The sequence below is a fragment of the Calliphora vicina genome, chromosome 1 (assembly GCF_958450345.1).
Source record: "Calliphora vicina chromosome 1, idCalVici1.1, whole genome shotgun sequence".
Taxonomy (NCBI): Eukaryota; Metazoa; Arthropoda; class Insecta; order Diptera; family Calliphoridae; genus Calliphora; species Calliphora vicina.
In genome coordinates this window covers 102,638,310-102,653,339 of record NC_088780.1, presented here as the reverse complement: position 1 = coordinate 102,653,339, position 15,030 = coordinate 102,638,310, and the positions used below count along the sequence as shown (strand labels likewise).

The window sequence follows — 15,030 nt, the reverse complement described above, 5'->3', positions numbered from 1 at the left end:
TAAAAAACCAATAAAATTGCAAATGTATATTGCTACTTTCTTAAAAAATACTTGTCAAATTATTATGTTTTTTGTTTTTTAAATTAATTTTAAAATAAAATGGAAAAATGGTTTTTATAACAGGAAAATACTTAAAAAAAGGAGATAATTGCTAATTAGAGTTATAAAAATCAAGCTGTTACAACTGGTTTATAATAATTTATTAAATACTTATTAATTTATATAAGAATAATTTAAAAACAAATTTAACAACATACAAGAACTGCATTGTTATTTAGATAATTTTTAAAACAAAAAACCAAATATTTACTATTTATATTTATTTATTTGTATGTACTATGTTATTCTTTGTTTTTAGCTCCTTTCTGTATAAATTTAAGTAGAATTTTTAACAATTTTTTTTTCTAAGTTAATTAAAGTTTAAGTGATGTTGAAACACTATACATTAAGGGGATATGTTAAAATGGAAATTTTTAAATTTTAATGTTTGTGTAAAAAGAAAATGTTGAAAACAAAAAACTTCCAATGACAACCAAAAAATAAAAAACAAAATTGTTTAAATATATTAAATTAAGTTTTTAAAACCCCCCCCAAAAAAAAAACAATATAATTTGCTTTATTTTTCGAAGAGCCTCTAAATGAATCGCTATTGTATTAAAACAAAGATCACTTCAGTAACTACTATTTGAAGATTTTCAAAAGTAATGAATTTAAAACCAGGACTTCAAATCAAAATTTATTTTAAAAGTTATTTCTAACCAGAAAATTCTTTCAGAATATCCTTTGAAAATATTTAAAATGTCTTTTTGCTTACTTTTTCCCACTAATTTAAGCTTAGAAATTACAATACAAAAGTTTTACACATATTTCAAAAGAATTTGTCTTTAAAGAATCCAATAGATTTAACTCTAGCAACAAATTTGATTCTGTTACACTTAAGCATTAAAATTCATTAAAAAACTCTAAAGTTTTCTTTATAGTCAAAAATAGAACCTTAATCCTACAGTCTTTACAAAGGAACCCACCTTTCCACATAAAAAACTGAATATTTAAACAGTTTCGAATGGTTCATTTGTCTGCGAGGAAACGAATTTAATCCCCAGCAAAAAAAGAAGTATCAATTTGTAGGAATTGTAACAAAAACTGAATTATTTTTCAATAAAATATTCATTCATTCCTCTTTAAAAACGGTCTCAATCCTGGCTCCTCCCTTTTTTCAAACAATTGTCCACAAGAAAATATAATTTTCCTTCAGAACTCCTTCTATAAGTACTATTTTTTTTATTATTAAACATGAAATTTCAATTCATAATCATACGCCTATATGTCCTGGTTCAATTTGCCGCTTTACTAATTTTTCTCTTCAAGTGTAAAAAAAATTTGGCCGCAAAAATGAAAATTTCAAAATTTGACTCTACTACCAGGCTTCCAGAATACAGCAGAAAGTGAATTTTACTATTGAGCGCCTCAAAGTATGCTTTGATTTTTGTCGCATTTTTTTGTAAACAAACCAGGGGCGTTTTATATTGAAATAATTTTAATTAGTAACCAGGGGCGGTATTAAAACCAAGCAAACTATAAACGAAAACAAGCAAGGTTTTTTTGTTTTTTAAACTGAAATTTAATGAAATAAAACACCAAATAAATGAATAAATTATTAAATTTATTTTATTGTTATCTAATAGAAAAAACAGAAACGTTTATTAAATATAATTAATGTAATTTATTTGTAATAAATGTAAATACATTTTTTTTATAATCATTAACAAAGCAAATTATTACATACATACAAGTATAAAAATATTTACATAAATGAAATCTGTGTAAAACAAAACCATGTTGTTAAAACTTTATTTTAGTATAATTAATTTTTTTAAATGGATAAAATAGTTAAATAAAAACCAAAAAAAAATATTTATATAAATTAATTAAACATATATAATAATAACATAATAATAATGAAAGCCAAAAAACAAGAGTTAGTCAAATATTGAATAGAAATTGATATTTTTAAAAAAAAAAAAGTTAAATACATTTTTAAGTTTGAACCGAAAAGAATAACGAAAGATGTTATATAAAATCTATATTAATATGGAATCCTGAAAAGATAAAAAAAAATATAAATTAATAATAATATGGTTGAGAGCTGAAATGTTAGAATATTAAATTATTGAATTTATTTGTGTTTATTATTTATGATTTTTTTATTATGTATTATTATTAAATAAAATTGATTAGTTTTTCTTGAAAAACTATAAGAAAAATACATAATTGAAAAGAGAGTTTTATTAATTTTATGATTTGTTTTGTTTATATTGTTTAAAATTTAATGCAGCAATTGGGAAAAAGTCTACTAAAGTATGTTAGTGAATGAATTTTCCTCGAGTTGGCCAATTTGGACGAGAAAAAGTCACTGGACTAGACTGATTTGGATTTTTGAAATTTTCTCTTTTCTCTGCCATGCCTATTTTCGAGTAGTCGGGGCTTCAAAGTTGACAACATTTTTGGCTATATCTTCAAAAGTGTATTTTGTTCATAGACAATATACATATATATTAAATTATAATTTTTTAGAGAGATTAAGTCTTAATTTAATGTATAATATGACACTGTAAAGGTAGGGTCACACATGACAAATATTTGACGAAAAAGACGTAACCACTAAATTAAATACATTTGAATTATTTTATTTATTTCAAAAACTTAATTTACTTAGGATGATTCAAAACAAAAAATTGTGTTTTATTTTATTTGATGCTGTTTGATCTTACAAAACACTTGTAAGAGTAAACACGTCAAACAAATTTGTGCTAAAATAAGTGGTTAGGCTTTTTTGAGCAAATATTCGCCGTGTGTGACCCTACCTTAAGTAATATAGATCCGGATTAGAGAAAAATTATAATTTTTCAGCATAGAAAATGTTTGTACTGTAACGATATACTTAATAGGGGTGATTATAAGATCACGAAAGACAGATGATGAAACAATAAGAGATCAAAAAACGTATGCCTACAATTTCACTTTTCAAAACGTTTTATTTTTCTTAAATATCGGCTAATATCTCCGGAATTAGAGCACATTATACGATACATTAATGCTATAAAAAGCCCATAAATTTTTTTTAAAAATATGTTGAATATGTTGCGTTCATTACAGGTTCCCTGTGATGGTCTGGCCAGATTTCAGCAGCTCATGCTTTTTAAAAAAAAAAAAAAAAACACAAACTGCGAAGCGTTTTGCTTGTCTGCAGAAACACCCTGAGTCTCTGGCAGGAATCGAACCCGCAACCCTTGCATTGATAGTCCAGTACACTATCGTCTAGTCTATCGGGGCTTCACATACGATTTCTTACGCTTCGGGCTATCGTAATGGATCCATTTTTCATCGCTAGCGTTCAATCATCATTTTAGACACACAACATCGTGTTTCAAGGACTCTCAGCTTCAATTCCTGTAGTACCTAATTTTCCTGCTTATGGATGAAACCTGCTGCTTGCAAACGTTTTGAAATTGCTGAGTAGATCATAATGTTTTTCAAAGCCCAATGTTGAGTAATGGCCCCAATTCTTGGTCATCAAACTTTTTTGGCTGTCCTGGAATATCTTTGTTTTCCGTGTCAAAATCGCCACTTCAAAACACCACAAACCATCTCTCGAACTTTGAAACCGATTAAACACATTCACCATAAGCTTCGGTGAGCAAGTATTGAGCTTCAGCGGCACTTTTTTAAATTAAAGAAGTAAAACAAAACTACCGCATATGACGCCGGAAGCAAAAAAAAAGTTCGTTGTTTACACTATAATGTTCAATAACTAAGGGAGACTTTGATTATTTTTCGCGTGTTATTCTGGAAAGAGAATATTCTTAGAAAAATTACCCAAGATTTTGGCGAAAAACTACCGTTCCAATCGCCATATAAATAACAAAGTTTCATTCACTGATATATGTCCATATTTGTACTAGTTACAAGCGGAACAAAGTTTTCCTCAGTGGGGTCAATCGCAAACAATGTGGGGTCAATTTATAAAATTAATATGTTAGCACAATTTTTATGCAATTGATAAATTGCTATTTTATTATTTTTACAAAATCTGGACTTCTGTCCACGTTTTTAAATGGGCGGGTAGAGAGTTTAAAAGACAGATTAATTTTAATAAATATAATTATTAAGTTTTCAAAATAAAAATAGAACATTTTTATAATTTAATGATAAACTTAAAATTAGTTTAAAAGAGTTCACCATTTCGAACATTGTTAACTATAACAGTGCCTACTATACACTAACTCATTCATAACACAGCGCCATCTTCTAGAAGTCTCATGAATAATCTAATGGAAAAACGAGAGTGTTCTATTTCCGCAATGATCACCTACAGCTTTTAAAGCTGCTTCACAGTTAATGTTGTTTTACTTATCAACAATGTTGATAACACGCTGTTATTAACATTGTTTAGAATATAAGCATGATGAATGTTGCAAGCAGTCGATACAGACCGTTAAATTCAAATTGATAATGCAATTTCGTAACAATCTGCCTTATCATGTAAGGCGTAGTCGTTTTACGACAACGACAGTTTCATTAATCTAGTACGAAACTGTCGTTGTCGTAAAACGCCTACATGATGAGGCTGAATATTATAAATTTTTTAAAACATCTTTAAGAAATATTAAAAACTAAATTTTTTTATTACAAATTTTTTCCTAACCCGAGGTGATCAACTTTGACACCCTGTATCAAACCTTATATTCTAACAGGGTGGTCAGAAATTTCATTTTCTTAAAGTCTATTGCCTCATGTACGATTCTTTTAGAATATTCAGATTTATTACCACTTTTTTTTGCGATTGCCCTACTGAGCGACACCGATAATCGAAGGTTTTAGCTTATATCTCAGCCAATTATGATTATGCTGATTTTCAATACCAAAATTCTCATATCTAATATATTGATACCACATGTAGAAATCACCAACGAAATGACAATCTTTTATATATAAGTTTGTTATTTTTCTATTTATGCTAGAAAAGTGTGTTAAATATGACGAATTCTACACGATTGTAATTATGCATGTTTGGTCCACTTCAAAGCTTAATATCAAAAAACGCATATGAATTCGCATTAATATTATTTTCGCTAACAATCTGACAATAACTACATTATTTAATGATTTAATTATGTGACATTTTAATTGCAGCATGCTGTTTTTAGTTTTACCCTGGTTAGAGGTAATCCCACAGTTCAGTAAACCGAATCTATTTTTAAACGTGTGTTTTTGTTATGAGAGAAATGTAAAGTTAACATAAAAACATTGAAATTAAAATTTTTAAATAGTATGATATTACATAACGATAATCATAAGAAATAATATAAATTGAGTTAGACATCAATTTGTTTAGAAAAGTGTGTGTAATTTTGTTAAATTAAACACCTAAAATACTTTTTTTTTTCCTAAATCTATAAAAACTTTTTTTATTTGTTTGTGGTTAGATCCCATAGATTTCAACCGATTTCTATCATTTTATTAACATTGATTAAACCATACGACACTCAATATTAGACACGAACCTGATGATATACGTCTGATACAATAAATTAAATGGAGAAAAACTGCGTTTACAGTTTTTCATTTCGTGATCCTGTTTCCTTTTAAAAGGCCTTAAAATTTGCAGAGGAGTACATTTCTAAAAAAATGTTTGAAATACTTCCGATCATCCTACTATGCCAAATTTGGTGTCAAATGATCAACAAGAGTTGTAAAATATTTCGTATTAGTTTTATTTTATCCTGTAAGGATCAAAAGATGTCAAAATGTCCTTTCAAATTTTTATCCTTGAATTAGAATTTAGATTTAGAATAATTTTTTTCCAAAAAATAGTGAGTTAAAGATCCAAATATTGAATACCACAAATTTCATCCTTCTATCTTCACTATTTAACTGTTAAATAATATTTTAAATTTGCATTATTTGATTTTTTATATTTTATTTTAATATTTGATTCGAAAAAAATATAATAAAAACCGTTGCGAAAAGCAACGAAGAATACTTTTTAATAAACAAATAAAATGGTATAGTCGGGCAAGCCCGACCGTATGATACCCTACACCGAGTATATGATTATAAAGAGTTTTCTTTTGATATGAAACTTATTTGTGTTGAATCTTATTTGAATACCAACATTTTCGGTAGTGGGCCTTATATTGGAGCTACGACTAATTATGGACCAATCGTCACAAAATTTGGTGGGATTATTTGCGAATATATCAAACATATTTGTTTTGAATTTTGTTTGGATACTGACATATTTCAGAGATTTATGTATATTAATGACATTTTCGAGAATGTTGCTTATATGGAAGCTATAAAATTTGGTCGTGAGAGTTCGGCTTATATAAAACATAATTGTGCTGAATTTGGTTTAAATATGTTTATAATTAAGATATTTATGAGAGCTTAACTATTTTCAAATAGGGCAATCGTATGGGGGCTAGGAGAAATAATGGACCGATTCTAACCAAATTCAATAGCTTTTGTCCTTGGGGCAATATAAAGGTTTGTGCCAAATTTTGTCGAATTATCTTTAAACTTGCGATCTGTAGTTTGATTACAAGGTTTACATGGACGGACGGACAGACAGACGGGCATCGCTTAGTCGACTCAGAAAGTGATCCTGAGCAGTTTGGTATGCTTTAAGGGACAATATTTTTGTATGTTGCAAACATCAGCCCTAACCCATTATACCTCCCCCACTATGGTGGAGTAGGTTATAAACATGCACTTTTCTTAATAAAACTTTTTTGTATCTAAAAAATTTTTTTTTTATATTTTAATTTGAATTGTATACATATAAAGGATCAAATATTGCATTTAAAATATAATATTTGGGTCTTTAACGCACTATTTTTTTAAAAGGAATTTGTTGGCAATCTTAAAGGATATTAAAGGATAAAAATTGTAAAGGACATTTTTGACATATTTTGATCCTTATAGGATAAGATAATACAAAATATTTTACAACTCTTCTTGTTCTTTTGACATAAAATTTGTTATTGTTGGATCAGCAGGAATATTTTTAAATATTTTTTGAAAAATGTACTTCTTTGAAACTTTGAAGTCCTTTAAAAAGAACAGAGGATCACGAAATGAAAAACTGAAAACGCAGTTTTTCTCCATTTAATTTATAGTTTCATCAGCATCAGCCATTTTGGTGATGCTTGTTTGATGGATTTTTGCGCATCATCTGTTTCACTGTTGCTTTTTAGAACTCAAGACATTTGCAGTGTTGGTAACTTTTGCATTTTAGAATGTACTGCGCATCAGATGCAGCGCAGTGATGCATTTCCGAAAAGGCCCAATCATTTGCATTATCTGTCATAATTTCTTAGGTTACCATAATACGATTTAATAGCAAAAACAATGATTGCATAAATAGCTTGTTACTCTTGTTACGTTCATTTCGCTGTTAAGGCTCGGTAAGTATAAAAATGTACAGTTCTAGATTATAAATGATACGACCAAACTGTACGCACCATAATAACCTTAGGGAAGCTAAGCCATCGCTTACCGAAATTATGTAAACGTGTCAAAAGTATGATAAATGGTTTTCCGATATAAGGGGATTTTAATCATATAATACACAACTAAATTATTTAAATTATTATCTTATTTTTAATTATAAATTTCAATTCATTTTTGAAATTTTATAAAATTTATGAAATTTTATTTTAAATATATTTATAAAATATAAAATAAAATAGCGTAGAACCTAAAATGTTTAATAAAATCATAAAATTTATAATAACAAAAAGCCTATACGTCCTATTTGCAAGCAAAAATGGAAAGGAAACAACTAAAACTAAGTTTATAATAACCAAACTAATTATAAAACAAAACTTTATATACAATATACAAAATAAATTTTATTATTGCCCAAGACTTTAGACACATTTTATTTTATATATAAAAAGTAACTCTTACAATTTATAAACTAACTTTCTATACCCAGCAGCAATTACTCTTGCCAATCATTTTTGATTTGAATTTTTTTACTAAAAAATAAAAACTAAACAATTTTCTACCATTTCGAACTATCAATGACTACGATAATTAATTTAATTAACTATTAAGTGAAAAAACAAAAAGAAGAAAACTTTATAGTATTGTAGATTTATAAAAAAAATAAACAATTTATATAAAAAAGCATATAAAATAAACAAATAAATATAAAAAGAAATGTTAACGATTAATTTAAATGTAAAACAAACAAACAAATAAAATAAAATTAAAACAAAACAAAATAAGTCAAAGCCAGCATAGTTTAATTAATAACAATAGTTTTCCAAATCGTTATTAGATTTTATTTTGTTTTTTGCTACAGACATTTTTTACACGGGCTTGTAGTAATCTCTAGGAAACGTTTTAAGTTCATAGGTATAACTTATCAATATTAAATATTTATAATTTGTTCCTACTGATAACAACGGATTTTATGGTTCAACAAAGAGCAAAATTTAAAGAACTAATTATGATTGTATAAAGAACAATCGTAGGACCATTATAGAAAGAAATTAAGGAACTAATTGTGGTTCTCATAACAGCAATCGTGAATCCGCTATCAAGAGAATTTAAGGAACTAATAATGGCTGTTTTAAAGAGCAATCGTATATCCACTAACAAGGAATTTTATGGAAATTCATGGTTGTTTTAAGCAGCAATCGTGTTTTAACAAGAGAATTTAGGGAACAAACAGTGACTCTTTTAGGCAGCAATCTTGGATCCATTCTTAAGAAAATTTAAGGTACGTTTAAACAGTAAACGTGGATTCATTTTAAAGAGAATATAAGGAATGGCTATTTTAAATAGTAAACGTGGATTCATTTTAAAGAGAATCTAAGGAACCAATCCTGGTTATTTTAAATAGAAAACGTGGATTCATTTTAAAGAGAATTTAAGGAACCAAGCATATCTATTTTAAGCAGTAAATGTGGATTAATTTTAAAGAGAATTTAAGGAACCAAGCATATCTATTTTAAGCAGTAAATGTGGATTAATTCTAAAGAGAATTTAAGGAACCAAGCATAGTTATTTTAAGCAGTAAATGTGGATTCATTTTAAAGAGAATTTAAGGAACCAAGCCAGGCGAATTTATACAAGGTGGTGGTGGTTCTACAAAAACAACAAATGGTCTTAACAAATGTCAAAAAACAGAAATTAAAAATTAAACAAATATGTATTAAAACTAAATATAGTGTAGATAATTTAATAGTGAGGGCTTTACTTATTTATGCAAAATATAAATATTTTGTTAATTAGCTTTGAATATATAGACATTGAAGTATAAAAACAAGCTTTGGCAGATGTTAGAACCAAACAAGCGAAAAAAGAGTAATCAGCTGATTGACTGACTCCACCTTGTATAAATTCGCCTTGGAACCAAGCATAGTTATTTTAAGCAGTAAATGTGGATTCATTTTAAAGAGAATTTAAACAATAAACGTGAATTCATTTTAAAGAGAATTTAAGGAACAGCAATCGTGACTTTTATAAAGAGAACTCAAGGAACTAATCCCGGTTCTTCCAAACAGCATTGATCTTTTATAAAGATAATTTAAGATACTAATTCTGGTTATTTTTTAAAAAGAATTTAGAGAACTAGCAGTGACTATTTTAAACAGCAATCGTGAACCTTTTATAAAGAGAACTCAAGGAACTAACACTGCTTCTTTTAAACTGTAACCGTTGATCTTTTATAAGGATCATTTAAGATACTAATCTTGGTTATTTTAAACAACGACCGCTGATCCTTTATAATGAATCGATGTTCTTCGTTGTCAGTAGCGTTTTTTACAGCTAAATAGCCGATTATGTTCGGCTACTGGTTGCTATGAGTGCCAACCACTGGCCTACTCCTTTATTCATAATGGAACTTTTTTATGATAACTATTCTTTATATAAATTAAAGCAGCTTGTTTGTTGGCACAGACATTATCATTATATCTAGAATTGCTAATGTACACATTAATGAACAATTTAATTTTTATTTTCATACATGTTTTACTATATTACACATCGTAAATTTAAATTAATCTTAAATTAACTACTTCATAGAAGCATTTATTATACTGGAAACTCGAAACAAAAACATTTTGTTTATTTTTTTGAGATTCATGGCATAGTTGTCAAAGATAATGTACCACCTAACAACTCCGTTGATAAAGCATGAGCTATGGTCGTAGGTAACTTTGTAGTTGCGGCTAATAAGCTGTTATTCGAGGAGGTTGTCACTTCAACAGCACTAGTTAGCATCTGCTTTTGTAACATATTACAAGAAATATGGCCCGATTGTAAATATGACAACAGACAGGCAGTGAGGAATGTCAGTAACAAAGTCAACCAAAATATTAAAAATAAAATGTTACGCAAGTTTTGCCACCACGGATCCAATTGATACGGTAATAATTCATCTAAAGTCAAGGAGGATGTATAACTAAAACAATATATAACAAATAGCAAAAAAATATAAAAAAAACTAACATTCATAGTTAATAACTTTAAATAATTACTCATTTATGCAGAATATGGGCTCATATTCGGATGCCTCCTTATTGACATAAACTATATGATTATTATCGTCCACGGCATGATAACCACCTACGGCAACATCCCCATTATTGCGATTAGAATTGTTAGAATACTGGCGCTGATCGCGGTAGTTCTTCAACAAGGCTGATGTTTCATTAGGAGCCATTTTTTCTTTTTACTTTTATAGATTTTTTTGTTTTTATTGAAAAATTTTCTTACAACACTGCTGAATTTAAACGAATAAATTCGGCCTTTTTTGAAAATGATCATTAACACAAAAAAATATTATTCGCAATTTGTTTGGTCCTTATGACGAAAAGTCTGTGTGCCTGGTGTTGTTCGCACCTCAAGTATTGTTGTTCAACTGTTTTGGTTGTTTTCAAATTTCGCTTAGTTAAATAAATTTTGTTGTTTCTTTAATTTAATTATTTTGCGTAATTTAAATAATAACAACAACAAACATACATGTTGTTGTATGTAAACAATATTATCTTGAAATTAACTATGCACAGCTCTCTTCTGAAGCAGTAAAAAATTAAAAATAATAACAAGTGACTACGGTAAATCCCACTTTACTATCATCTCTCTTTTTTGCTCTTGCTGTGAATCTTGGTAAGCAGAGTTAAGACGTTTAGCGATGATTACATATAATTTTTGCGTAGTTATAGATATACAATGAAATTCTTGATTTTCACATATAACATTATGGCTCAGCTAATCCCAGCTATTCTTAAACTCATTCCTTATGATATACATCACCAGCTCGCCAGTTCTAGGCTTCCAAAAAAAAAACAACCTATCCCTAGCTCAAGCTTTCCATAAGAAAGAATCTATCACCAGCTCTAGTTTTCCTTAAGAAAGAAATTAACTCAAATTTTCCTTAAGAATTAAAAAGCTCAAACTTTCATTTGGAAAGATATTAATTGTAACACAAGCTTTCATTTAAAAAGGAATATATCGCTAGCTTAACATTTCCTTAAGAGAATTCTTATGCAAAAGCTTTCATTAATTTTCGAGTACGCAGACAAAGAACCTATGAAGAACGCGTTTGATTATTTTAAACATCGTGGTTCTGTTTAACAGCAATTGTAGATCCTTTATAAAGATTATTGACGAAACTAATCGTGATCGTGGATATTTCATAAAGAGAATTTAAGGAACTAATCGTGGATATTTCATAAAGAGAATTTAAGGAACTAATCGTGGATATTTCATAAAGAGAATTTAAGGAACTAATCGTGGATATTTCATAAAGAGAATTTAAGGAACTAATCGTGGATATTTCATAAAGAGAATTTAAGGAACTAATAGTGGATATTTCATAAAGAGAATTTAAGGAACTAATCGTGGATATTTCATAAAGAGAATTTAAGGAACTAATCGTGGATATTTCATAAAGAGAATTTAAGGAACTAATCGTGGATATTTCATAAAGAGAATTTATAGAACTAATCGTGGATATTTCATAAAGAGAATTTAAGGAACTAATCGTGGATATTTCATAAAGAGAATTTATAGAACTAATCGTGGATATTTCATAAAGAGAATTTATAGAACTAATCGTGGATATTTCATAAAGAGAATTTAAGGAACTAATCGTGGATATTTCATAAAGAGAATTTATAGAACTAATCGTGGATATTTCATAAAGAGAATTTAAGGAACTAATCGTGGATATTTCATAAAGAGAATTTAAGGAACTAATCGTGGATATTTCATAAAGAGAATTTAAGCAACTAATCGTGGATATTTCATAAAGAGAATTTAAGCAACTAATCGTGGATATTTCATAAAGAGAATTTAAGGAACTAATCGTGGATATTTCATAAAGAGAATTTAAGGAACTAATCGTGGATATTTCATAAAGAGAATTTAAGGAACTAATCGTGGATATTTCATAAAGAGAATTTAAGGAACTAATCGTGGATATTTCATAAAGAGAATTTAAGGAACTAATCGTGGATATTTCATAAACAGAATTTAAGGAACTAATCGTGGATATTTCATAAAGAGAATTTAAGGAACTAATCGTGGATATTTCATAAAGAGAATTTAAGGAACTAATCGTGGATATTTCATAAAGAGAATTTAAGGAACTAATCGTGGATATTTCATAAAGAGAATTTAAGGAACTAATACTTTAAGGAACTAATCATGGATAACTTAGAAAGAGAATTTATGGAACTAATCGACAATACCTCATAAAAAGCAATTCCTTTAAAATGCTATGTAGACCATGTTGTTCTTTTAAACAGCAATTGTGGCTCCTTTTTAAAAGAGAATTCAAGGAACTAATCGTGGGGTCTTTAAAACAGCAATCTTGGATCCTTTTTAAACAGAATTTAAGGAACATATTTTGGTTCTTTTAAACAGCAATCGTGGATCCTTTTTAAAGAGAATTTAAGGGACAAATCTTGGTTCTTTTAAATAGAAATCGTGGATCCTTTATAAAGACAATTTAAGAAGCTAATCTTGGTTCTTTTAAACAGCAATCGTGGATCCTTTATAAACACAATTTAAGGAACTAATCTTGGTTGTTTCAAACAGCAATCGTGGATCCTTTTTAAAGGAAATTTAAGGAACTAATCTTGGTTGTTTCAAACAGCAATCGTGGATCATTTTTAAAGGAAATTTAAGGAACTAATCTTGGTTGTTTCAAACAGCAATCGTGGATCATTTTTAAAGGAAATTTAAGGAACTAATCTTGTTTTTTTAAAGACAATTTAAGGAACTAATCTTGGTTCTTTTAAACAGCAATCGTGGATCCTTTTTAAAGACAATTTGAGGAACTAATATTTGTTCTTATAAACAGCTATCGTGAATTGTTACAAGCCAAGAGCATCAGGAACATATCAGAGATTTAAAAGCAATAAATTTTGAATTTTAAAAGTATCGACGATAACTGCTATAAATATACATAATTAATACAATAATCAAACCACATTTTGTGTTTGGTTCAACAATTTTATACACATGCTGCACAAATTCACAATAGAGAGACTGTACAAATTTCAAAATAAAGCTAGGAGATTTGTAATTAGTTTTTTAACACATTACCAAGTGATTTACAAAAATAACGAAACATGAATGTATTGAAAAGAATTTGTAATTATTCCTTTGTTCGAAAGTTAGTCATTTTAATAAGACGTTACTATAACAATCAGTATTTTTATCATATGATCTCACAAATTCCAATAGGATTTTCCTCTTTGGCTAATTTAATTTTCACTTTAAAATGATCTTAAAACTTTTCTAAAAAAAAACATAAAATCTCATCATTTTAATACTGTTTTAATGTATTTTTATTTGTTCAACGTTTCTTATCGCTGACAGACCAAATTGTAACGATACATTTATGTGCAAAAATTTTAAAATAAAACAAACGAATTATTTGTTTTATTTGTTTCGGTCTACAGATAAGATACAGCATTAATTGGGGTATACACGTATTTTTAGCTGTATTATTACCAGTTATTTTCATTTTTTATGGAATATAATTCAATGTACTTTGTAATTTTTGGACTATATATTTTTTGGGCGGTAATAATTCATCGATATTATTTTATTTCCTTGTTGTATTACATAATTTTTTGTAATTAAAATTTTTTCCAACTGATAAGCTGTACTTCTCGAGAAAAACGTCATATTGCAAAAAGAAAATGAGAATAATTGAGCTTATTGTAGTAAACAAAAATTGTAAATACATAAATCGATTGATAATAAAAATGGATTTGTAAATTTTATCTCGTAAACATTCAAGTACATATGAATGAACAAGGTTCTACGTATTAAGGCAAATTTCAATTTGAAGGACTTTACTAAAATACATTTTTAAATATGAGGTCCTTGAAACCAAATTGGCCTGTATAATTAAGCACACTTTTTATTAAGAACATAACGGTAGATAGGAAATTTTCCAAAAGATTTATTTGGACGTGATCACTTTCATGTAGACAAAATTCCAAAATATGAAAATATTGTTCACATTCATGATCAGTCATTTAAAATTTCTCTATCACTAAGTGTAAACTTAAATAAATTTAAACAAAAATAAAACAATAACAATAAAAACAAAATAAAAATGAACTACAAAACAAAGATTATTTAAACATACCGTAATTCCTTAAAAGATTACATCAGCCGCGTACCAGTGATCCATATTACGATGATGTTGTCGATCGCTCACAACGATGCATGTTGGCAAAATGTTAAAAGCAGGCAAACAAACTAACTTCATTGTCAATTAGACATTGTGAGGAGTGTGTAAAGTTGTGCAATTTGCAGCAGATACGATTCCCATACACTTCTGTCATGCCTCAATAAATTACACAAGCTGCTGATAATGCAACACCATCATAATGTTCCTAAGCACAAGTATAATGTTAGAAACAAATTAATACAAATACGAAATATAAACAAACTGCATAAATTAAATACATATTTATAAAAATA

At 27.9% G+C, this 15,030-nt stretch overlaps 1 protein-coding gene and 1 long non-coding RNA gene across 2 annotated transcripts; both read right to left on the bottom strand.

Annotated features, from left to right (window-relative positions):
* Positions 1 to 1,642: 1,642 nt before the first annotated feature.
* On the bottom strand, positions 1,643 to 14,994 carry LOC135963467 (uncharacterized). Its single transcript, XR_010576847.1, has 2 exons — positions 14,693 to 14,994; positions 1,643 to 2,099 (listed from the first exon to the last, which is right to left on the bottom strand). It is a non-coding gene; the product is annotated as an uncharacterized LOC135963467 (long non-coding RNA).
* On the bottom strand, positions 9,963 to 10,955 carry LOC135954376 (uncharacterized). The gene is made up of 2 exons (XM_065504527.1): positions 10,560 to 10,955; positions 9,963 to 10,483 (listed from the first exon to the last, which is right to left on the bottom strand). The coding sequence occupies exons 1-2, from the start codon at positions 10,742 to 10,744 to the stop codon at positions 10,162 to 10,164; spliced, it is 507 nt and encodes a 168-aa protein (XP_065360599.1). The 5' UTR covers positions 10,745 to 10,955; the 3' UTR covers positions 9,963 to 10,161.
* Positions 14,995 to 15,030: the final 36 nt, after the last annotated feature.